This window comes from Mustela nivalis, assembly GCF_964662115.1.
Source record: "Mustela nivalis genome assembly, chromosome: 13".
In the NCBI taxonomy this organism is placed as follows: Eukaryota; Metazoa; Chordata; class Mammalia; order Carnivora; family Mustelidae; genus Mustela; species Mustela nivalis.
Genome location: NC_139032.1, coordinates 41,882,798 through 41,901,404, shown reverse-complemented (window position 1 = coordinate 41,901,404; position 18,607 = coordinate 41,882,798). Strand labels below are relative to the sequence as shown.

The window sequence follows — 18,607 nt, the reverse complement described above, 5'->3', positions numbered from 1 at the left end:
GTATTACACCAACATTAACTAACACCTCTCAACTCAGTACAGCTGCTGCTCTACCTCAACATCTAGAAAAGAAGCAATGGAACCCTTTATGGGTCTGGCTCCCTCACCTACCACCTGACTAAACCTCTCTGACTCTCTAACCTTTAGTTGGAATAAAATGTCTCCTACTTAAGCTGTTGTGAAGATAAAATGAGGAAATACACACAAACACACTTGTTAAACAAACCAAAATAGAAAAAAATTTTAAAAAGCCACAGTTCGTAGTATTATTTTTAAGTTATATTAAAGTAAATTAAAACCACAATGTGATACCACCTCACACCAGTCAAAATGGCTAAAATTAACAAGTCAGTAAACAACAGATGTTGGTGAGGATGAGGAGAAAGGGGAACCCTCTTACACTGTTGGTGGGAATGCAAGTTGGTGCAGCAACTCTGGAAAACAGCACGGAGGTTCCTCAAAAAGTTGAAAATAGAGCTACCCTATGACCCAGCAATTGCACTACTGGGTATTTATCCAAAGGACACAAATATAGTGATTCAAAGGGGCACATGCACCTCAATGTCTATAGCAGCAATGTTCACAATAGCCAAACTACGCAAAGAGCTCAGATGTCCATCAACAGATGATGGGTAAAGATGATGTGGCATATATATATACATATACGCATGTATATATGTATACATAATAATACGTATAATATATATATATATATATATATATATATATATATATATATATATATACACACAATGGAATATTGCTCAGCCATCAAAAAGAATAAAATATTGCCATTTGCAACCTAGAGGGTACTATGCTAAGTGAAATAAGTCAGTCAGAGCAAGACAAATATTATATTATCTCACTCACAGGTGGAATTTAAGAAACAGAACAGAGGAACATGGGGAAGGGAGGAAAAAATAAAAAAGGACAAAATCAGAGAGGGAGACAAACCATAAGACACTCTTAAGTCTAGGAAACAAACTGAGGTTCAGCAGAGGGGAGGTAGCTGGGGGATGGGGTAACTGGATGACAGACACCAAGGAGAGCACTTGCGATGAGCACTGGGTGTTACGTGCAACTGATGCATCACTAGACTCTTCCTCTGAAACTAAAATAAACAAACAAACAATGTTTGTGTTTCAAACAGATTTAAGTTCAAAAGGTTCAATCGTCAAAGGTATAAGAGGCACAAAAAGTCTCCCCTAGGGGCACCTGGGTGGCTCAGCTGGTTAAGCAACTGCCTTCGGCTCAGGTCAGGATCCTGGGATGGAGTCCCACATCAGGCTCCCTGCTCAGCAGGGAGTCTGTTTCTCCTGCTAACCTCTCTCTTATTCTCTCTCTCAAATAAATAAATAAAATCTTTAAAAAAAAAAAAAAAAGTCTCCCCTAATTCAGCTACTCTCTCGACATGACATTATTCCATGGTCTAGCATCCCAGATTGTAGGCAAGAAATTTAAAGCCATTTCATTCCTGTTCATTTGCATATGGCCTATTTTTCTTTTGTGTCTTTTCTCTTTGAAAAGCTTTAGGAGATCTTCACTTTGTCTCTATTTTTCTGAAACTGCATAATGCTTTGCCCTCAGGTGGGTCTATTTCTTGTCCTGGTGGTGAATATTCAATGGGCCCTTTCAATCTGGCAACTCGTAACCTTCAGTTCTGAGAAGACCTCCTACGTAATTTCATAGAGGATTTATCCCTCCCTGTTTTGTCTCTTATCTCTTATTTCAATATTACCTATTATTCAAATTGACCCTCAAATTTTCTTGCCTTTTCCTTCCTGTTTCTCTACCTCTGCTTTTTTTACTCTAATTGCTGGGATATTTCTTCCATTTTCATCTCCCAATGCTTCTATTGATATTTTTCATTCCTGATTTCATATTTTTAATTTCTAAGAGCTTCCCTTTTTTTTTTATAGCAAATGATTCTTGCTTCATGGATAAAATAAATTCTCTTTCAACTCTGTAGATATTAATGCTCCTTGTTTGTTAAATCTTCTTTTCCCCTGCAGTTTCTGATTCTTCCAAATTATTATTTTTTTCTCTCCATTTTAGAGAGAAAGCATCTGGTAATTCTTAGTTCTCTTCTCTCAATTAAAGTAACTGTAAAGGTGACACACTCATATAGCCAACGCTAGATTCTGAAAGTGAGGATATAGGGCTTGATAACTGTCGTCCTGCACTGGAGAATATGGTTGGGCCATTTATTAGGAAACTCCCAACCTTGGTATCATTAGGTTTTTCCTCTTGGTTTGGTCCAATGATCTATAGAAGAGTCTTTTAAGCTCCCACATGGAGTATAGAAATCTGGGTGCTAGCTTTTGGAGAAACCAATAGAAAAAGGAGACTGGAAGGAATAGTTTCTCAATATTCGGCATTGACTATGCTATCGTCCTGTTTTTGCTAGTCTGGAGACTCTGTATTTTATCATCTCCAGAGATTAAGCCACCCAACTCCCAGCTCCCTCTAGAAAGTGAGAGCAATCCCTGAGTACACTGCTCTTAGGAAGGAGATCTAAGAACCTAACTGCCTCTAAAGCAAAGAGCTTTTCATTTAACCTCCTTTATTTTACCTACTACTGCTATTCCAATTCCTAATTCCAGAGGTATCTGATGCTTCCAGTTCACAAACATTTTGACTATCTAACAAGTTGTCTCCCAACTATTTATTTAAAAGAAATTAGGTTTTTTTACAAAGTAGTTAAACCATTTACTCTCCCACTTACAAAGTAGAAGAGTTCTAGTTGCTCTACATCCTTACCAACATTTGGTATTGACAGTCTTCCCAATTAGCACCACCTAATGCATATGTAATAAACAGTCACTGTGGCTTTAATTTATGTTTCTCTGAAGACAAGTGAGATTAAGTATTTTTCAGCTCGTTAATGGCTATTCTCTCTTCCTCTATAAAATGTCTGTTGAAATCATTTGACTTTGGGAAATAACTTCCCATCTTCCCTGGACTTCAACCTCCTCATAATTAAATCAAAGTCATTAACTTGTATATTTAGTGCCTTTCAATTTTTATAAGTTCCAGGTAGTGTTGTGGTTATTAAATGCCAGAGGTAATCAAAAATACTTTTGACCAGTGGAATAACCCAAGACAGCTGGCCACAGCTCGGGCCCAGAACCTTACAATAATTCCAAGTTAACATTCATTTAATCCCATGTAACCACAAAGAACTTTCATTTTTTTCACTTCGTCCTTAAAACAGCCTAGGGTAAGTGGTAAAACCAGGATCTAAATCTAAATCTTCTGAATTCATGTTCGATATTCTCTTAATTAAAACCTGCTGCATACAGGAATGGTCACAGCAGCATCGGGGCACCTGGCTGGCTTGTCAGTGAAGCATGTAATTCTTGATCTCAGGGTTGTGAATTTGAGCTCTACATCGGGTATACAGATTACTTAAAAGTAAAAACTTTAAAAAAAGGAATGTTCATAGCAACATTATTCTTAATAACCAAGAACTGGATATTACCCAAGTGCCCATTAACAGAAATTGATAAATTTATGTGATACGTCATTCAGTGTAATACTAAGTATCAGTAGAAAGTTCATACAACGATATAGATGAACTCACACATGCAATGACGAAGGAAAGAAGCCAGACATAAAAGAGTACATATTATATGATTCTGTTTAATATGAAGTACAAAAAAGAGGCACAATTTATCCACACTATTAAAAATCAGAATAGTAGTTATCCATGTGGAAAGACTTCCAGAAATGTTCCATTCCATGATCTGGGTGCTTCTTATGAGTTATACACTTATATTAGGCACATTTCATTACATATATTCTACTTTTTTAAGATTTTATTCATTTATTTGACAGAGAGAAAGAGAGAACAAGTAGAAGGAGTGGCAGCCAGGGGGAGAAACAGGCTCCCTGCTTGGCGGGGAGCCTGACCTAGGACTTGATCTCAGGACCACAGGATCATGACCTGAGCGGAAGGCAGACGCTTAATCAACTGAGCCACCCAGGTACCCACATACATTATATTCAAATAAAAAGATTTTTAAGTGCTCATATGCTACATAACAGAGAGCTTTTGAGGATTCCACTTTGCTAGGCACCACTCTTTTACCCCGTGGTTCCCAAACCTAGCCAATCAACAAAATACCTGCAGTCCTTCTTGAACATATAGACTGTCTCAAGCTAGAAATTCTAATTCAGAAAACATGTGACAGGGGGCCTGTGAATGGTTTTGTTTTGTTTTGTTTTGTTTGTTTTGTTTTAAATCTCATGTGATTCTGCTGATTGATTATTCAGAGAACGACTACTCTATAAAATGATTAAGAGAATTTTGAACTCCTTTTTCCCATACATGCACAACATACAAAAATGAATGTGAAGAAGGTGAATGTTCACATGAGTGCTAGAAGACTTTATACACACCTGGTGAAGTCTGTCCATCAAAGGCCCACCTCTGCCCCTATGTGGTGAACACACACAACAGTGAGCAATGTTACAGCTATGCAATAAAGTTAAAACCCTAAACACAGGAAAAAATAGAGTAGTCTTACCACAGAGTTTTTCTTGGATCCTATGTGCTTCAGCTAGCTTTTCTTCAGCAGCCCGTCTCCCAAGACCAGCTTCCTTTCTAGCAACAGCCAGGTCATATTCCAGACTTTGTCGCAATGCCTCTCCTTTTTCCACCTCGGATCGCAGCTTGGCAATCTGGCTTTCATAGCTTGCCAGCTAAAAATAGATTCCGAGATCATGAACCAATATTAAAATATGGCACCAAGATAATGAGATCGTGCACCCAAACATTTAAATGTCTTAGAGAAATATGTTTCTCTAATATTGATAAGACAAGAATTCATGAATTTATAATTTTCTAGAAGACTGGAAAAGAAGAACTATAGCTTTACCAAATGACACTCAGTTTTCTAATTTTAGAGAATCCACTAGAGAAAAAAAAAATGCTTTCACGAGCCTATAAAAATAAGGAGAAACTACAAGTTGTTTTTTTCTTTTTAAGTAGGCTCAGTGTGGGGCTTGAATTCATGATCCCAAGATTAAGAGTCACATGCTCTACCGACTGAGCCTGCCAGGCGTCCCTTAAAAATCGCAAGCTTTAGGGGTGCCTAGGGGGCTCAGTCATTAAGTGTCTGCCTTTGGCTCAGGTCATGATCCCAGGGACCTGGGATCGAGCCCCACATTGGGCTCACTGCTCAGCGAGAAGCCTTCTTCTCCCTCTCCCACTCCACCTGCTTGTGTTCCTGCTCGCACTGTCTCTCTGTTAAATAAATACATAAAATCTTTTTTTTTAAATTTATTAAAAAATTGCAAGTTTTAATTAGAAATAATCATGCCTAAGAAGTGAAAAATGATACATAGTAAGTACTTTAAAATTCATTCTTCCCTCTCTGCTTCCTATTCCTTAAATGAAGTCAAGAAGCAAACTGCATGAAAGCATAGTTGGTAAGTACCGTCTACATTATTTCTCTTGATTATGACATTACTGACAGAGCATGAACTAATAAAAGTGCCAATTTTGCAGGGATTTTAATGAACTAATATCTAATTTATCTAATATTGAGACAACTAGATACTTAATAACTAGGTCTAATTTATCTAACAACCTTCCATGAGTAGTAGGACATAAGATAAGTCAAAGTCAGAACTAAATGATTTTATAAAGTCCATTCCCACTCCAAAATTCTATGATCTAATCAACAATTCATTAAATAATATTAAACACTCCTATGTATCAAGTACAGTGAAAGATATAAAAACAAACATTACAGAGCCCCTGACATCAAGTAATGAAATTCTGTAGAAAGGCACATAGGATGTTTATAAAAGAGGTAAAAATGTTACAATAGTTCAAAGAAAAGCAAACTCATTTATTGCTGGTGGTCAAGAAAGAGATGGTGGGTGAGAAAAAATGCTAGAAAGGCATCATGCAGAAAAGCACTGAGCTACTATACCAGACTAGAAAAAGATGGTCCCATTATCAGATAAGAAAAAAGAATAAAAGAGCAACATCAGAAATTACTATAAGTAGCTGTTAACATATGGAGTGTAGCAGAGTTACACATTTTGTACGTATAAAGAAGAAAAAGTAGTAATTTTTATTTTAAAAAATATTAGCAAAGTCTTGTAAATACTTATGTTTACAAAATAAGAATTTACAAATATCTTTTAATAGTAAAGAAAAAAATCATAGAATCTTAATTATATACTCAAGATAACTCACTTTGTTTCAGAATCACTCTATCCCTCCCTGCCCACCATCTCCCCGCATCATAAGACTAACATTGTTTAACATTTGAACATTCCCAGTTGTACCAGGCATTCACCTGTTTGCCCCTAAACCCCCTCCCTATTCTCCTACAGCGATGCTCTGTATTGTAGGAACTACATTTCCCAGGTTCCCTTGACAACTGGCCTCTCAGGTCTGGCCAATAGGAGGCACTTGTGGTATACTTAGAAGGGCAGAAGCAGTGAACCCAGGGTAGTTCTCCTGCTCCAATATCTACCTTCAGCAACGTCCCTGTCTTCCCTGTTGCTTCGCATTCTCCTGGATAGTCCCCCCTGTTAATCAATGAAGGCCTCTTCGCAGGTAGAAATGCGATAATTTTGAAATGACCCATGGCATACAGTGGGATCACAACTATTTATATTTTCATGTACAGTTTAGAATAAAATGCAGTTGAGGACAAGCCATGGGGAGATGAAGTAGCAACTACGCTTAACCATTAGGGCAGCATTGTTTATTTCAAGACCCATAGGGTAGGAAGGCCAAATGCGACTATGTTAGAGAACTTACAAAAACAATGGGTGGTTCAGTCAGGTAAGCACCTGCCTTTGGCTCAAGTCATGATACCAGGACATCCCAGGATTGAGCCCCACATCAAGCTCCCTGCTTAGCGGTGAGTCTGCTTTTCCCTTTGTTCCTCACCCTGCCCTCTCTCTCAAATAAATAATAAAATCTTAAAAACAAAATGATAATCTTAGAGCTTTAGAATCTCCGTTCAAAACAGTCAGAAAGCCAGAGTTTCCATGTTGACTTTAAAAGAATCTCTTATTTCTTATAGCTCTGTGGCTGACAAGGCTTTAAAGACCACACAGAAAATCTAATTATGGGGACTGCAGAATTACATTACAAGTTGAATGAAGAGTCTCACTAAGTTTCTAATGTTAAGATAGTACGTATCGGGGGCACCTGGGTGGCTCAGTGGGTTAAGCCTCTGCCTTCAGCTTGGGTCATGATCTCAGAGTCCTGGGATGGAGCCCCGAGTTGGGGCTCGGCGGAGAGTCTGCTTCCCCCTCTCTCTCTGCCTGCCTCTCTGCCTACTTGTGATCTATCTGTCAAATAAATAAATAAAATCTTAAAAAAAAAAATAGTGTGTATCCATTGGGCACTAAGAAGGAAGGTAGAAGATGGGATGAGGGCTTTTGGAATTAGACAAACCTGAAAATTATAAATTTCCAAATCCCCTCTAAACATCCTTTACCAACAAAAGCAGTTTCGCCTCCCTGAGATAATTAGCCTTCCCTTGCTTAAAGACTTACTAATGAGCACGCCTGAAACAGCTGCATTGCAAAAGAATTTGCAAGCACACGTCCACCACTCTTTGTCACCATAGATAAATTCAGATCTCAGTATGCCATAGGAGGAGATATGCATATCCTGGCCCAGGAGAAAATAGCTTATGTAGCAAAAGAAATGCAAGATCTTGCTAATCTTGTCTTAGCAGTAACCTGCAGAACATACATGGGATTGGTTTGGATTTAATAATCCATTCTAACAGTTTTCTAGGATGGATGACTCCCCAATTTCAATCAAAATAATGGAATTCCAGAGTGATGAAATCCAAGTGTTGGCAATTAACTTGAGCCTCCGAAATATGAAGTCTTAACCTTTCTATCATTGTAACCTTCACTTGGACCATCACTAAGAATAAGAACTGCAGCTGCTTTTTGCATCTCTGTTATATGCATATATTACTGACTTTTTTGGCTCCTCCCCTCTGGCCTCATATGAAAAATATTGGAAATAGCAACTTTTCAATTAAATTCATGAGGTACCAAATTATAAAGACCCGATAGTGAGGATATGTATCATCGGTGAGATAGATACAACAAATAAGCCTTTGTGCCCCATTTTGGCAAGGGTGGGAGCATCTTTGTATAGAGGATAATTGAATTGCAACCTGCTACATTACTCAAAAAAAAGATATTACTGTGTGGGAGTTATATAGGAGCACAGGGGTGATAAAAAGTGTGGACAATCATTTTCCTATTTGATCTCTGCTCCATTTCCCCAACACACTTAATCTGCTCTACTCTGTTATACAATTCCCATGCTCCACTGCCCAATGGCTTGACTTCTAGTGGTGTCTCTGGCAGGAACTGCATCTTCTTTAAGGTCCAACCCCCCGCCCCCCAGCATCCCAACACTGAACAGCCCTTACCATGGCTCTACCTCCCCCAAACAGCCCCAACTTCAGGACTCTGGTCACATCTTCTCTTCCCATTGGCCCACTGGCCTATAGGCAGTGGTGGCTTCCTGCTGTTACTAATCTCCGGGTGACTTCACCATTCTCTATTTGGATTCTCTAATCTCTGGGTGACCTCACCATTCTCTATTCATCTTCCAATACTTGTACAACCAATTCCCTCTATTAAGGTCCCTCTTCTTGCCTGATTGGACCATATCTGATTTCTTGAGCTACCCACACAGCTGTTAGGAACCTATCCTCTGTTCTTGTGGTTGCTTTCTTACTTATGCATTCATTACAGCAGCAGCAGCAGCAGTAGCAAAATGTGATTTCCCTCCTTGAAAACAGGACTGCCTTCTTTAACATCTTTATGTTCAACCAGCTATCTTCAAAGCTCCTCTCTGTGGCACTCTTCATGTCCCCTACAACATACCTCAGCCTTTCATAGAAAGGTTTTTCACAATTTTATGGCATGATCCTCCTTGCAATCTCACAAAGCCTTCTCAGAATAATGTGATTAAATGCATAAACAATTTTAAAAATCAAAGTATAAAAACAAATATAGCAGACAAAAGCAAATCTGTGATACCATAATGTACTTCTTTAATAACCCACTGAATAACAAGCTCTACATACAGTCTCACAACCAGTGTAATTTCAAGGTCATGACAGGTAAAAACAATATTTTGAAACCTGCAATAATGGAATTGTGTATCTGTGATTTCTAATGAATACAAGGTCAAATATGCTGCCAATTCTATTACAAAGCTGTCATCATCAAGACACTATGGTACTGGCACAAAAACAAACACATAGATCAATGGAACAGAATACAAAGCCCAGAAATAAACTCTCAACTCTATGGTCAACTAATCTTCGACAACTAATCTTCAGCCATTCTTCCATTGGAAAGAATGTCCAATGGAAAAAAGACAGTCTCTTCAACAAATGGTGTTGGGAAAATTGGGACAGCCACATGCAGAAAAATGAAACTGGACCATTTCCTTACACCACATACAAAAATAGACTCAAAATGGATGAAAAACCTCAATGTAAGACAAGAATCCATCAAAATCCTTGAGGAGAAAACACAGGCAGCAACCTCTTCAACCTCAGCCACAGCAACTTCTTCCTAGAAACATCGCCAAAGGCAAGGGAAGCAAGGGCAAAAATGAACTACTGGGACTTCATCAAGATCAAAAGCTTTGCACACAGCAAAGGAAACAGTTAACAAAACCAAAAGACAACGGACAGAATGGGAGAAGATATCTGTAAATGACTTATCAGATAAAGGTCTAGTATCCAAAATCTATAAAGAACTTATCAAACTCAACAGCCAAAGAATAAATAATCCAATCAAGAAATGGGCAGAGGACATGAACAGACATTTCTGCAAAGAAGACATCCAGATGTCCAACAGACACATGAAAAAGTGCTCCACATCACTCAGCATCAGGAAAATACAAATCAAAACCACTGTGTGATACCACCTCACACCAGTCAGAATGGCTCAAATTAACAAGTCAGGAAATGACAGATGCTGGAGAGGATGCAGAGAAAGGGGGACCCTCCTACACTGTTGGTGGGAATGTAAGCTGGTGCAACCACTCTGGAATACAGCATGGAGTTTCCTCAGAAAGTTGAAAATAGAGCTTACCCTACAACCCAGCAATCACACTACTGGGTATTTACCCTGAAGATACAAATGTAGTAATCTGAAGGGGCACATGCACCTGAATGTTTGTAGTAGCAATGTCCACAATAGCCGAACTATGGAACGAACCTAGATGTCCATCAACAGATGAATGGATAAAGAAGATGTGGTGTATATATACAATGGAATACTATGCAGCCATCAAAAGAAATGAAATCTTGCCATTTGCAACGATGTGGATGGAACTAGAGGGTTATTATGCTGAGCAGAAAAAAGTCCATCAGAGAAAGACAGTTATCATGTGATCTCCCTGATATGAGAAAGTTGAGAGGCAATGTAGGGGTTTGGGGTAGAAAAGGAATAAAGGAAACAAGATGGGATTGGGAGGGAGACAACTATAAGAGACTCTTAATCTCACAAAACAAACAGGGTTGCTGGGGGGAGAGGGAGAAGGTGGTTGGGTTATGGACATTGGGGAAGGTATGTGCTATGGTGAGTGCTATAAAGTGTGTAAACCTGACAATTCACAGACTTGTACCCCTGGGGCTAATAATGCAATATATGTTAATTTAAAAAAAATTTTTTTAATTAAAAAAAAAAGAGAGTACTACTAATACTAGAATGGCTTATTAAAGGAGGGCCAACTAGGTTAAGGCTTTCATAACTGAAAGAAATGCTTAATGACTTAGAGGTTTGTAAACATAAACTGTAATTTTTCCACATCTAAGTATATGGATTCCTTGGTGTCTCCATTTCTAAGGATTCCATCTTAAGAACCCTTACTCTTAAAAGGACTGGGTAGATCAGTCAAACAATGTCTTCTGCTTGGTCCTAGGTCTCCAGTACCCTTTGACTAAAGAAAGTTATATGGCTCTTCTTTATCCTCTTCCATCCTCATTTCTCTAGGAGATCTCCCTGCTCTATCATCACTGTCTGGGCCATGGAGATATCTGAATAAAGCAGCTCTGTCCAATTTCACACATGTCCCAAAATAGACATCCCTACTACCATGTCCTATTTCACACATCTCTTTTTCACACATCTCTATTACCATGTTCTGATGATTCTAACAAAAGCTGTAACACTGAAGATCCAGTGGCACTGTCACATCCCAATCATCCGCATCAGTGCAACTTCATCTCACCTAGAAGCAGTGAGCCTTACAAGCAACTCCTCTCTCCATATCCTCTGCCTACTAATTAATCTCAAAAGTAATCCACTATTTTTAAACCTATCAAAGAAAACTGAGGCTCAGAAAAATTAAATAATTTATCCAAGAACCCGTAACAATAATATTCCTAGAGATGTAAGGATATTTATTTTATTTTATTTTTCATTGAGATATAACTGACATTAGTTTCTGGTGCCCATCACGATTTCATATTTTGTATATATTGCAAAATGATCAACACAACAAGTCTAGCGAACATCTGTCACCATACATAATTATAAATTTTTTCTTGTGATGAGAACTTTTAAGATCTACTCTCTTAGCAACTTTCAAATACACGATACTATTAACTCTAATCACCATTCTGTATATTACAATCCCATGACTTGTTTATTTTATAATTGGAAGTTTATACCTTTTGACCCCCTTCACCCATTTTGCCCATCCCCTACCCCCAAACTCTGACAACCACCAATTTGTTCTGTATATCTATGAGCTTGGTTTTTTGGTTTTTGTTTTTAGATTCCACATATGAGATCATACTGCATTTGTCTTTCTCTGTCTGACTTATTTCACTTAGCCTAATGCCCTCAAAGCCCATCCATGTTGTCACAGATGGCAAGATTTCATTCTTTGTTATGCTGAATAATAGTCCGTTGAATGCCTGTTGTGTGTGTATACATACACACTATATTTTCTGTATCTATTCATCCACCAATGGATAAAGATCTTATTTTTCTTTAAGATTTTATTTTTAAGAAATTTCTACACCCGACATGGGCCTTGAACTCACAACTCAGCAATCAAGAGTCACATGCTCTACTGACTGAGACAGCCAGGGACCCCAGACTTTAAAGATATTTTATGCCAATCACCAGTAGGATGTGTTTAAGCATTAGAAGTATTTAATAAAGCAAATACATGGCCTTAGTTTTTAGAAAACTTCATTCTTCTCTTCCCTGCTTTATAATGGACACATTTACAGATTATATGACTAAAAAATTAGTACATAATACAAATATAATCATCAAAACAAATAACTGAAACAACAAGAATGAACAGTAACATGAAACTGGAGTTGAGCTGATAACGGCCTATTGCAAGAAAACTATTATTCCTTTTTTTTTTTTTTTAAGATTTTATTTATTTATTTGACAAAGAGAGAGACACAGAGAGAGAGAGAGAGAGAGAGAAAGAAAGAAAACAAGCAGAGAAGCAGGGGGAGCAAGGGGGAGAAGCAGGCTCTCCGCCGAGGCGGGAGCCCAATGCAGGGCTCAATCCCAGGATCCTGAGATCATGACCTGAGCTGAAGGCAGATGCTTAACAACTGAGCCACTCAAGCGCCCCAAGAAAATTATCATTCTCCCCTAAAATAATGTCCTGTTTTGATCAAAACATTTGATCAAACAAGAGAGAAGAATGTGGTCTAAGAACTCTGATGGCACCTGCAAATATTTGTGAAAGAATATAAATAAATGATTATTACAATACAATTATTCCCAACTAAAATGCATATTTGGTTTTAAAAAATAAGTTTTAGAGATTATAAGCAATTAACATACATTTAACAACATTACTTTCTATTCACTATGTAATATTATAATGTCAATTAAAGCAATTACTACAATTACCCTTTAAAATTACTTCAACTGCCACTAAAAGAACAAATAAAACAGTCACATATTCACTGCTGTCTATTTTAATCAGAAGCTCCTGTTCCTTAGACTCTGAAAAAAGTCATTTTTTTATTCCATGCACTGCCACTGAGGACCTACTGTGTGCCAAGAAGAACTATGAGAGAGACAGGGACAAAGCATGATCAGTGCTTTCAGCTCTCAGGACGCTTAGAGGCTAATAAGAGCAGGGAAGCATGAAAAAAATGTTTTGGCTCTAAAGCACCTGTAACAGCACCACATTATAGCAGAGTGAAGGAGTCATTTGCTGCACCTAGGGGGACTTTAAAAGTTTTCCTGACAGGACAGCATCAGAATTCAGCAAAAAAAGGAAGGAAACAACACTGTTTATACTTAAATGTCAATAAATTATGGCCACTATTATAGAACACAGGCACTTTATAAATATTATTTCCCTTAATTATCACAACAACCCTTTGGGACAAGCATTTCACAGTGGGAAAACAATGAGGTACAGGATAAACAACTAGCCCCAGGTCACATTATCTTGTAATTATGGAAGAGCCAAGAATGAGTCCAGATTTGTGTAACTTGATATTCTTCCCACCACAACCAGGCTGCCTAAGCTGAACTTAAAGAGTTCGATTTTAAAAGAGAAAAAAGAGAAAACACACAACTGACAGAAGTGATATAAACATATAATTCATGGGGGCGCCTGGGTGGCTCAGTGGGTTAAGCCTCTGCATTTGGCTCAGGTCATGGTCTCAGGGTCCTGGGATCGAGCCCCGCATTGGGCTCTCTGCTCAGCAGGGAGTCTGCTTCCCCCTCTCTCCCTGTTTGCCTCTCTGCTTACTTGTGATCTCTGTCTGTTAAATAAATAAATACAATCTTTAAAAAAACATATAATTCACAAATTATCTCAAAGAAAAAAAGAACGACTACCCCTGGAATATCTACACATACCAGGAAATAGATATATTTATACATATACATACATAGTAATAAAAGATATAATGATAAAATAAAACTAAGGAAACTAGGATAATTTTATGAATTCCACTATGACTAAAAATTCCATACTCAGGGGTGCCTGGGTGACTCAGCAGGTTAAGTGGCTGACTCTTAATTTCAGTTCAGGTCATAATCACAGGGTCCTGGGATCAAGCCCCTCATCAGACTCCCTGAGGGAGTCTGCTTGGCAAGTCTCTCTACCCCTTCCCCCTTTGCCCCTCCCCCTACTCACCCACATGCATGCTCTCCCTCTCTTTTTCTCTCTAAAATAAATAAATAAATCTTTAAAAAATCCCATACTCAGATCTACTTAAGATTGTTCCATGATTGAGCCAGAAAGAACCTAAATTAAAATTTCAAAAATGTCTAATTCATAAATCCTTTAGTCACTACAGGCATTCATCAGTTACTTTTTTGTCAAGTTTAACCCATTAATTAAATTTAAGACAACATACAAATATAATAATTCATTAAACTTCTACTTAACACTCCCATACAGTTTCACTATATTAAAAAAAAACTGTTTTATTATAATTTCTTTTTTAAGCTCAAGAATGCGATGGTAATGTTAAACATGGAGCCTGTAATATAAAATGAATCTAAAATAACCAAATTCTACTTTCAACATTGACAGAAAAAATTTACCTCTGCATTGTGCTTAGTTGTTATTTCTAATTTTTCCTTCTTAGCCCGGTGGAGCTTCTTTCTGAGTTCAGCAGTGATGTCCAAGTCTGTTTCATTTTTAAACATTTGTTTTATATCAGATGAGGCATTCTTCAACCTGTAAAATGAGATAAGAAGATTTAATTCTCACTAAGTTGATTTCCGGTATTTCTAATAAGTTATTTTTCAAAATCACAAGCAACATGATATGGTCTTGGGCCTAAAGAAATGTACAATCTAGTAAAAGATGTTGACTGCAAAAGCTAGATAGTGTGTGGCTAGAAACAAACTACCATTTCAAGATGGTACTTAAAGTAATGATTCTATCACAAGCTGTGCAGTTGTGAAAGAGAGACAGAGGTATTGAGAGAGAGAGCACAAGCGGGAAGGAGAGGGAGACACCGGCTTCTGGCTGAGCAGGGAGCCTGACTCAGGTCCTGATCCCAGGAGTCTGGGAACATGACCTGAGCCCAAGGCAGATGCTTAATTGACTGAGCCACCCAGATGCCCCACAGACTGCATACTTTTGGAAAATATTGAGATCTTTTTAGGTTTTTAAGTACTATATTTATTGCAAGTGTAATAAATATATATTACAAAAAGAAAAAGCATGAGTGACAGAACATAGATTTAGGCTTAAACAGAGCAGACTAGGGGTACCTCAGTAGCATAGTAGGTTGAACTTCCGACTCTTGGTTTTGGCTCAGGTGTGATCTCGGCATCATGAGATGGAGCCCCAGGATGGGCTCCATGCTGCGTGCTGAGTCTGCTTGGAATTACCTCGCCCTCGCCCTCTGCCCCCTACCCCGCTCTCCCTCTCTTTCTAAAACAAATAAACAAATCTTTAAAAAGGAAAAAAAAAAAAAAAAGGCAGACTAAAGCCCTGTCTCCCAAAAATTAAAAATTTAATGAAAATATCAGCAAAGAGAATTTAGAGATAAAAATCCACAAGGAGAAAGAGTGCAAAGATGAGTGATAGCTATAAAATATCAGAAGTTGGAAATCAGGTGGACAAGTGGTAATTGATTACATAAGAGAACTGAATTTAAAGCCAAAGATGGGGAAAGCAACCTGATTTACACCCATATTATTTTATTTTATTTTATTTTCAGTGTGCCAAAATTCATTGTTTATGTACCATACCCAGTGCTCTATGCAATAAATGCCCTCCATAATACCCACCACCTGGTTTACACGCAAAAGCTCAATTAATTGACAACAGCTTTGAAAACGGGGTAAAAGTAGGGCAAAAACAAGATAATTAGTTGAAAGTCTGCCAAAGAAATGAGATCCTGGGATCCTTTACCCTACACACCACACAACTGGGTACCAATCTCTCTTACTCTGGCAAGCACAAAGTAACAGTTTATTCCCGGGAGAGGATAAAACAGAAGGTCTGTGGATTAGAGACATCAGATAGAAATGGTAAGACCCCGCATCAAAAATAGGAGACTTGAGTCAAAAATTATGCTGGCCTTCTACAACATCTTGTATGCCAGAATAATGGCAGCCAAGAGAATAGAAGGCAGAGGCTTAACCCACTGAGCCACACAGGCGCCCCAATGCTAGGGCTTCTTCAACAAACACCTTAACCACACCACCCTATAGAGAATGCCATAAACACAAAGCCTTACACACTGGGCTTCCAACCAGCTTGTTAGGCCCCTAGTTTTAAATAAGAGAGAAGTGAGCTGAGGATCACCAGAATTTAGGAAGCAAGAGTTTAGAAAGACAGAGACCAAATCAGGGGACAGAGAGGAAGAACCCTCAAAGATTATGCAGGCAAAAGGGAACACAAAAAGGGGGGGGGGACCTCCAGAAAAATAAGAGAAGAACGAATATCCATAAAACAAAAACTGAATGTGATTGAAAAAAAATGAAATATTCCCAGAACAGAAAACAGAATTCTTGGAAATCAAAATACAAACTAAGAAATGAAAAGTTAAATAAGTAAATGTTTAAAAAAAAAATCTCCTGGATGCTAAAAAATACCAAGGGAAAATAATTTCCATTTAGAATTTTATGCCCAACAAGTTACAAGGGAATGAGGAAGACTATTTCAGATCTGCAAGGCACCAAAACAATTACCTCCCATGAACTTTCTCAAGAGGACCTAAACTGAGAAGGAGAAAGACATGGGATCCAAAATATAGGGGATTCAAGACAGAAAAACAGCAATGGAATTTCTAGGAGAGTGAAGAAAGGAACAGCAGATGACAAGTGTGACCCTGAGATGAAAGCACAGCACCTAATGGGCAATGTGTCCCAGCTGGACTACTGAACTGGCCAAAGCCTCCAGGAGTGACTTCTTGAAGAAGATGCACAAAGAAGACAACAGAAGGCTTCAGGGAGCTGAGTGAAAGCGGTGAAGGGAATTAAGAATACACTTATCTTTTTTTTTTTTAAAGATTTTATTTATTTATTTGACAGAGAGAGATCACAAGTAGGCAGAGAGGCAGGCAGAGAGAGAGAGGAGGAAGCAGGCTCCCTGCTGAGCAGAGAGCCCGATGTGGGACTCGATCCCAGGACCCTGAGATCATGACCTGAGCCGAAGGCAGCGGCTTAACCCACTGAGCCACCCAGGCGCCCAAGAATACACTTATCTTGATGAGCCCCAGGTAACGTAGAGAATTGCTGAATCACTGTATTGTACATCTGAAACTAATATAACACTGTGTGTTAATTGTGTTAGAATTACAATTAAAGCTAAACCCAGAGGGGCACCTGGGTGACTCAGTGGGTTAAAGCCTCTGCCTTCAGCTCAGGTCATGATCCCAGGGTCCTGGGATCAAGCCCCACATCAGGCTCTCTGCTCAGCAGGGAGCCTACTTCCCTTCCTCTCTCTCTGTCTGCCTCTCTGCCTACTTGTGATCTCTATCAAATAAATAAATAAAATCTTTTAAAAAATTTAAATTAAATTAAAAAAATAAAGATAAACCCAGAATACTTCAACTGTCTGAACATACTGAAAGATTCATGCCACTTGATTGGAGTATGAAGCTGAATTCATGATAAAATCATAGAAATTAAGCAAACTAAACAATGAAACAATGATCAAATCCAAGAAAAACACTGTACAAAAAAGACAAAAAAAAATTTTCTAAATGGAGAAAATCAACTGGAAAGTTTTTAAAATTATAATAATGTAAACATGAAAAACTAAATATAGAGAGGACAGAAAAAGGAGGGAAGCATGAATGAAAACTAAATCATGATCTCTTGTAGTGTGGGCAGTCAGTAGAATAACAGCTAAACCTGAAAAATCAAAGAGCAACATAAAAAAATATTTTGAGAGCTTTAGATCTTAAAAATCATTTCAGAATGGTGACAGTGCTGACTTTGGCAGCACATATACTAAAATTGGAATGATACAGAGATGAGTTTGGCCCCTGCACAGAGTATAGTGACAGATGGCAGCCCCACTTTTCGTGAGCATAGCGTAACACAGACTTGTTGAATCACTATCTTGTACTGAAATTGATGTATCATTGTGTGTCAACCATAGCTCCGTACAAAAAACACAAAATTTTTAATAAATTAAATCAAATTAAAAATAGTATTTTAAAATAAAAATCATCTCAGAGTTGAAAATGATTGTTTCTAGAGATCAAGAAGGTAATTTGTGACAAGCAAATGAGCACTGCTATTTTTCCTAATGTCAGTGAGTAAGCCTTTCAGAACATGAGATTGTTTATATAATTATTTAAGATAATTTTTGAAGATAAGACTAAAATAAAACAACACAGAGAAACAATGAAACCAATAGTTGGTTCTTTAAAAAGATCGACAAGCACTCAGATCCACTGAGCACCTGGGTGGCTCAGTGGATTAACCATCTGTCTTCAGCTCAGGTCATGATCCCAGAGTCCTGGAATCAGGCATCTGAGCACAGGCTCCTTGATCAGCAGAGAGCCTGCTTCTCCTTCTCCCACTCCCTCTGCTTGTACTCTCTCTCTCTGTCTTACAAATAAACAAAATCTTTACAAATAAATAAACAAATATGAAAAAATCAACA

At 38.1% G+C, this 18,607-nt stretch overlaps 1 protein-coding gene across 12 annotated transcripts in view; it reads right to left on the bottom strand.

The window, feature by feature from the left end:
* Positions 1 to 18,607, bottom strand: part of CCDC171 (coiled-coil domain containing 171) — a 291,861-nt gene that overhangs the window by 256,873 nt on the left and 16,381 nt on the right. For 11 of the 12 annotated variants that reach the window (XR_014301800.1, XR_014301801.1, XM_082695056.1 and 8 more), the window contains 2 exons: positions 14,575 to 14,710; positions 4,530 to 4,704 (listed from right to left, as the gene is read on the bottom strand). Coding sequence is in view for 8 of the 12 variants with exons in the window: in XM_082695056.1 (XP_082551182.1) it covers positions 4,530 to 4,704; positions 14,575 to 14,710 (311 nt within the window). In the remaining 4 variants the exon portion in view is untranslated. Of the gene's footprint in view, positions 1 to 4,401; positions 4,439 to 4,529; positions 4,705 to 14,574; positions 14,711 to 18,607 lie in introns of those variants that run through there. The other variant, XM_082695062.1, reaches the window with a different exon arrangement.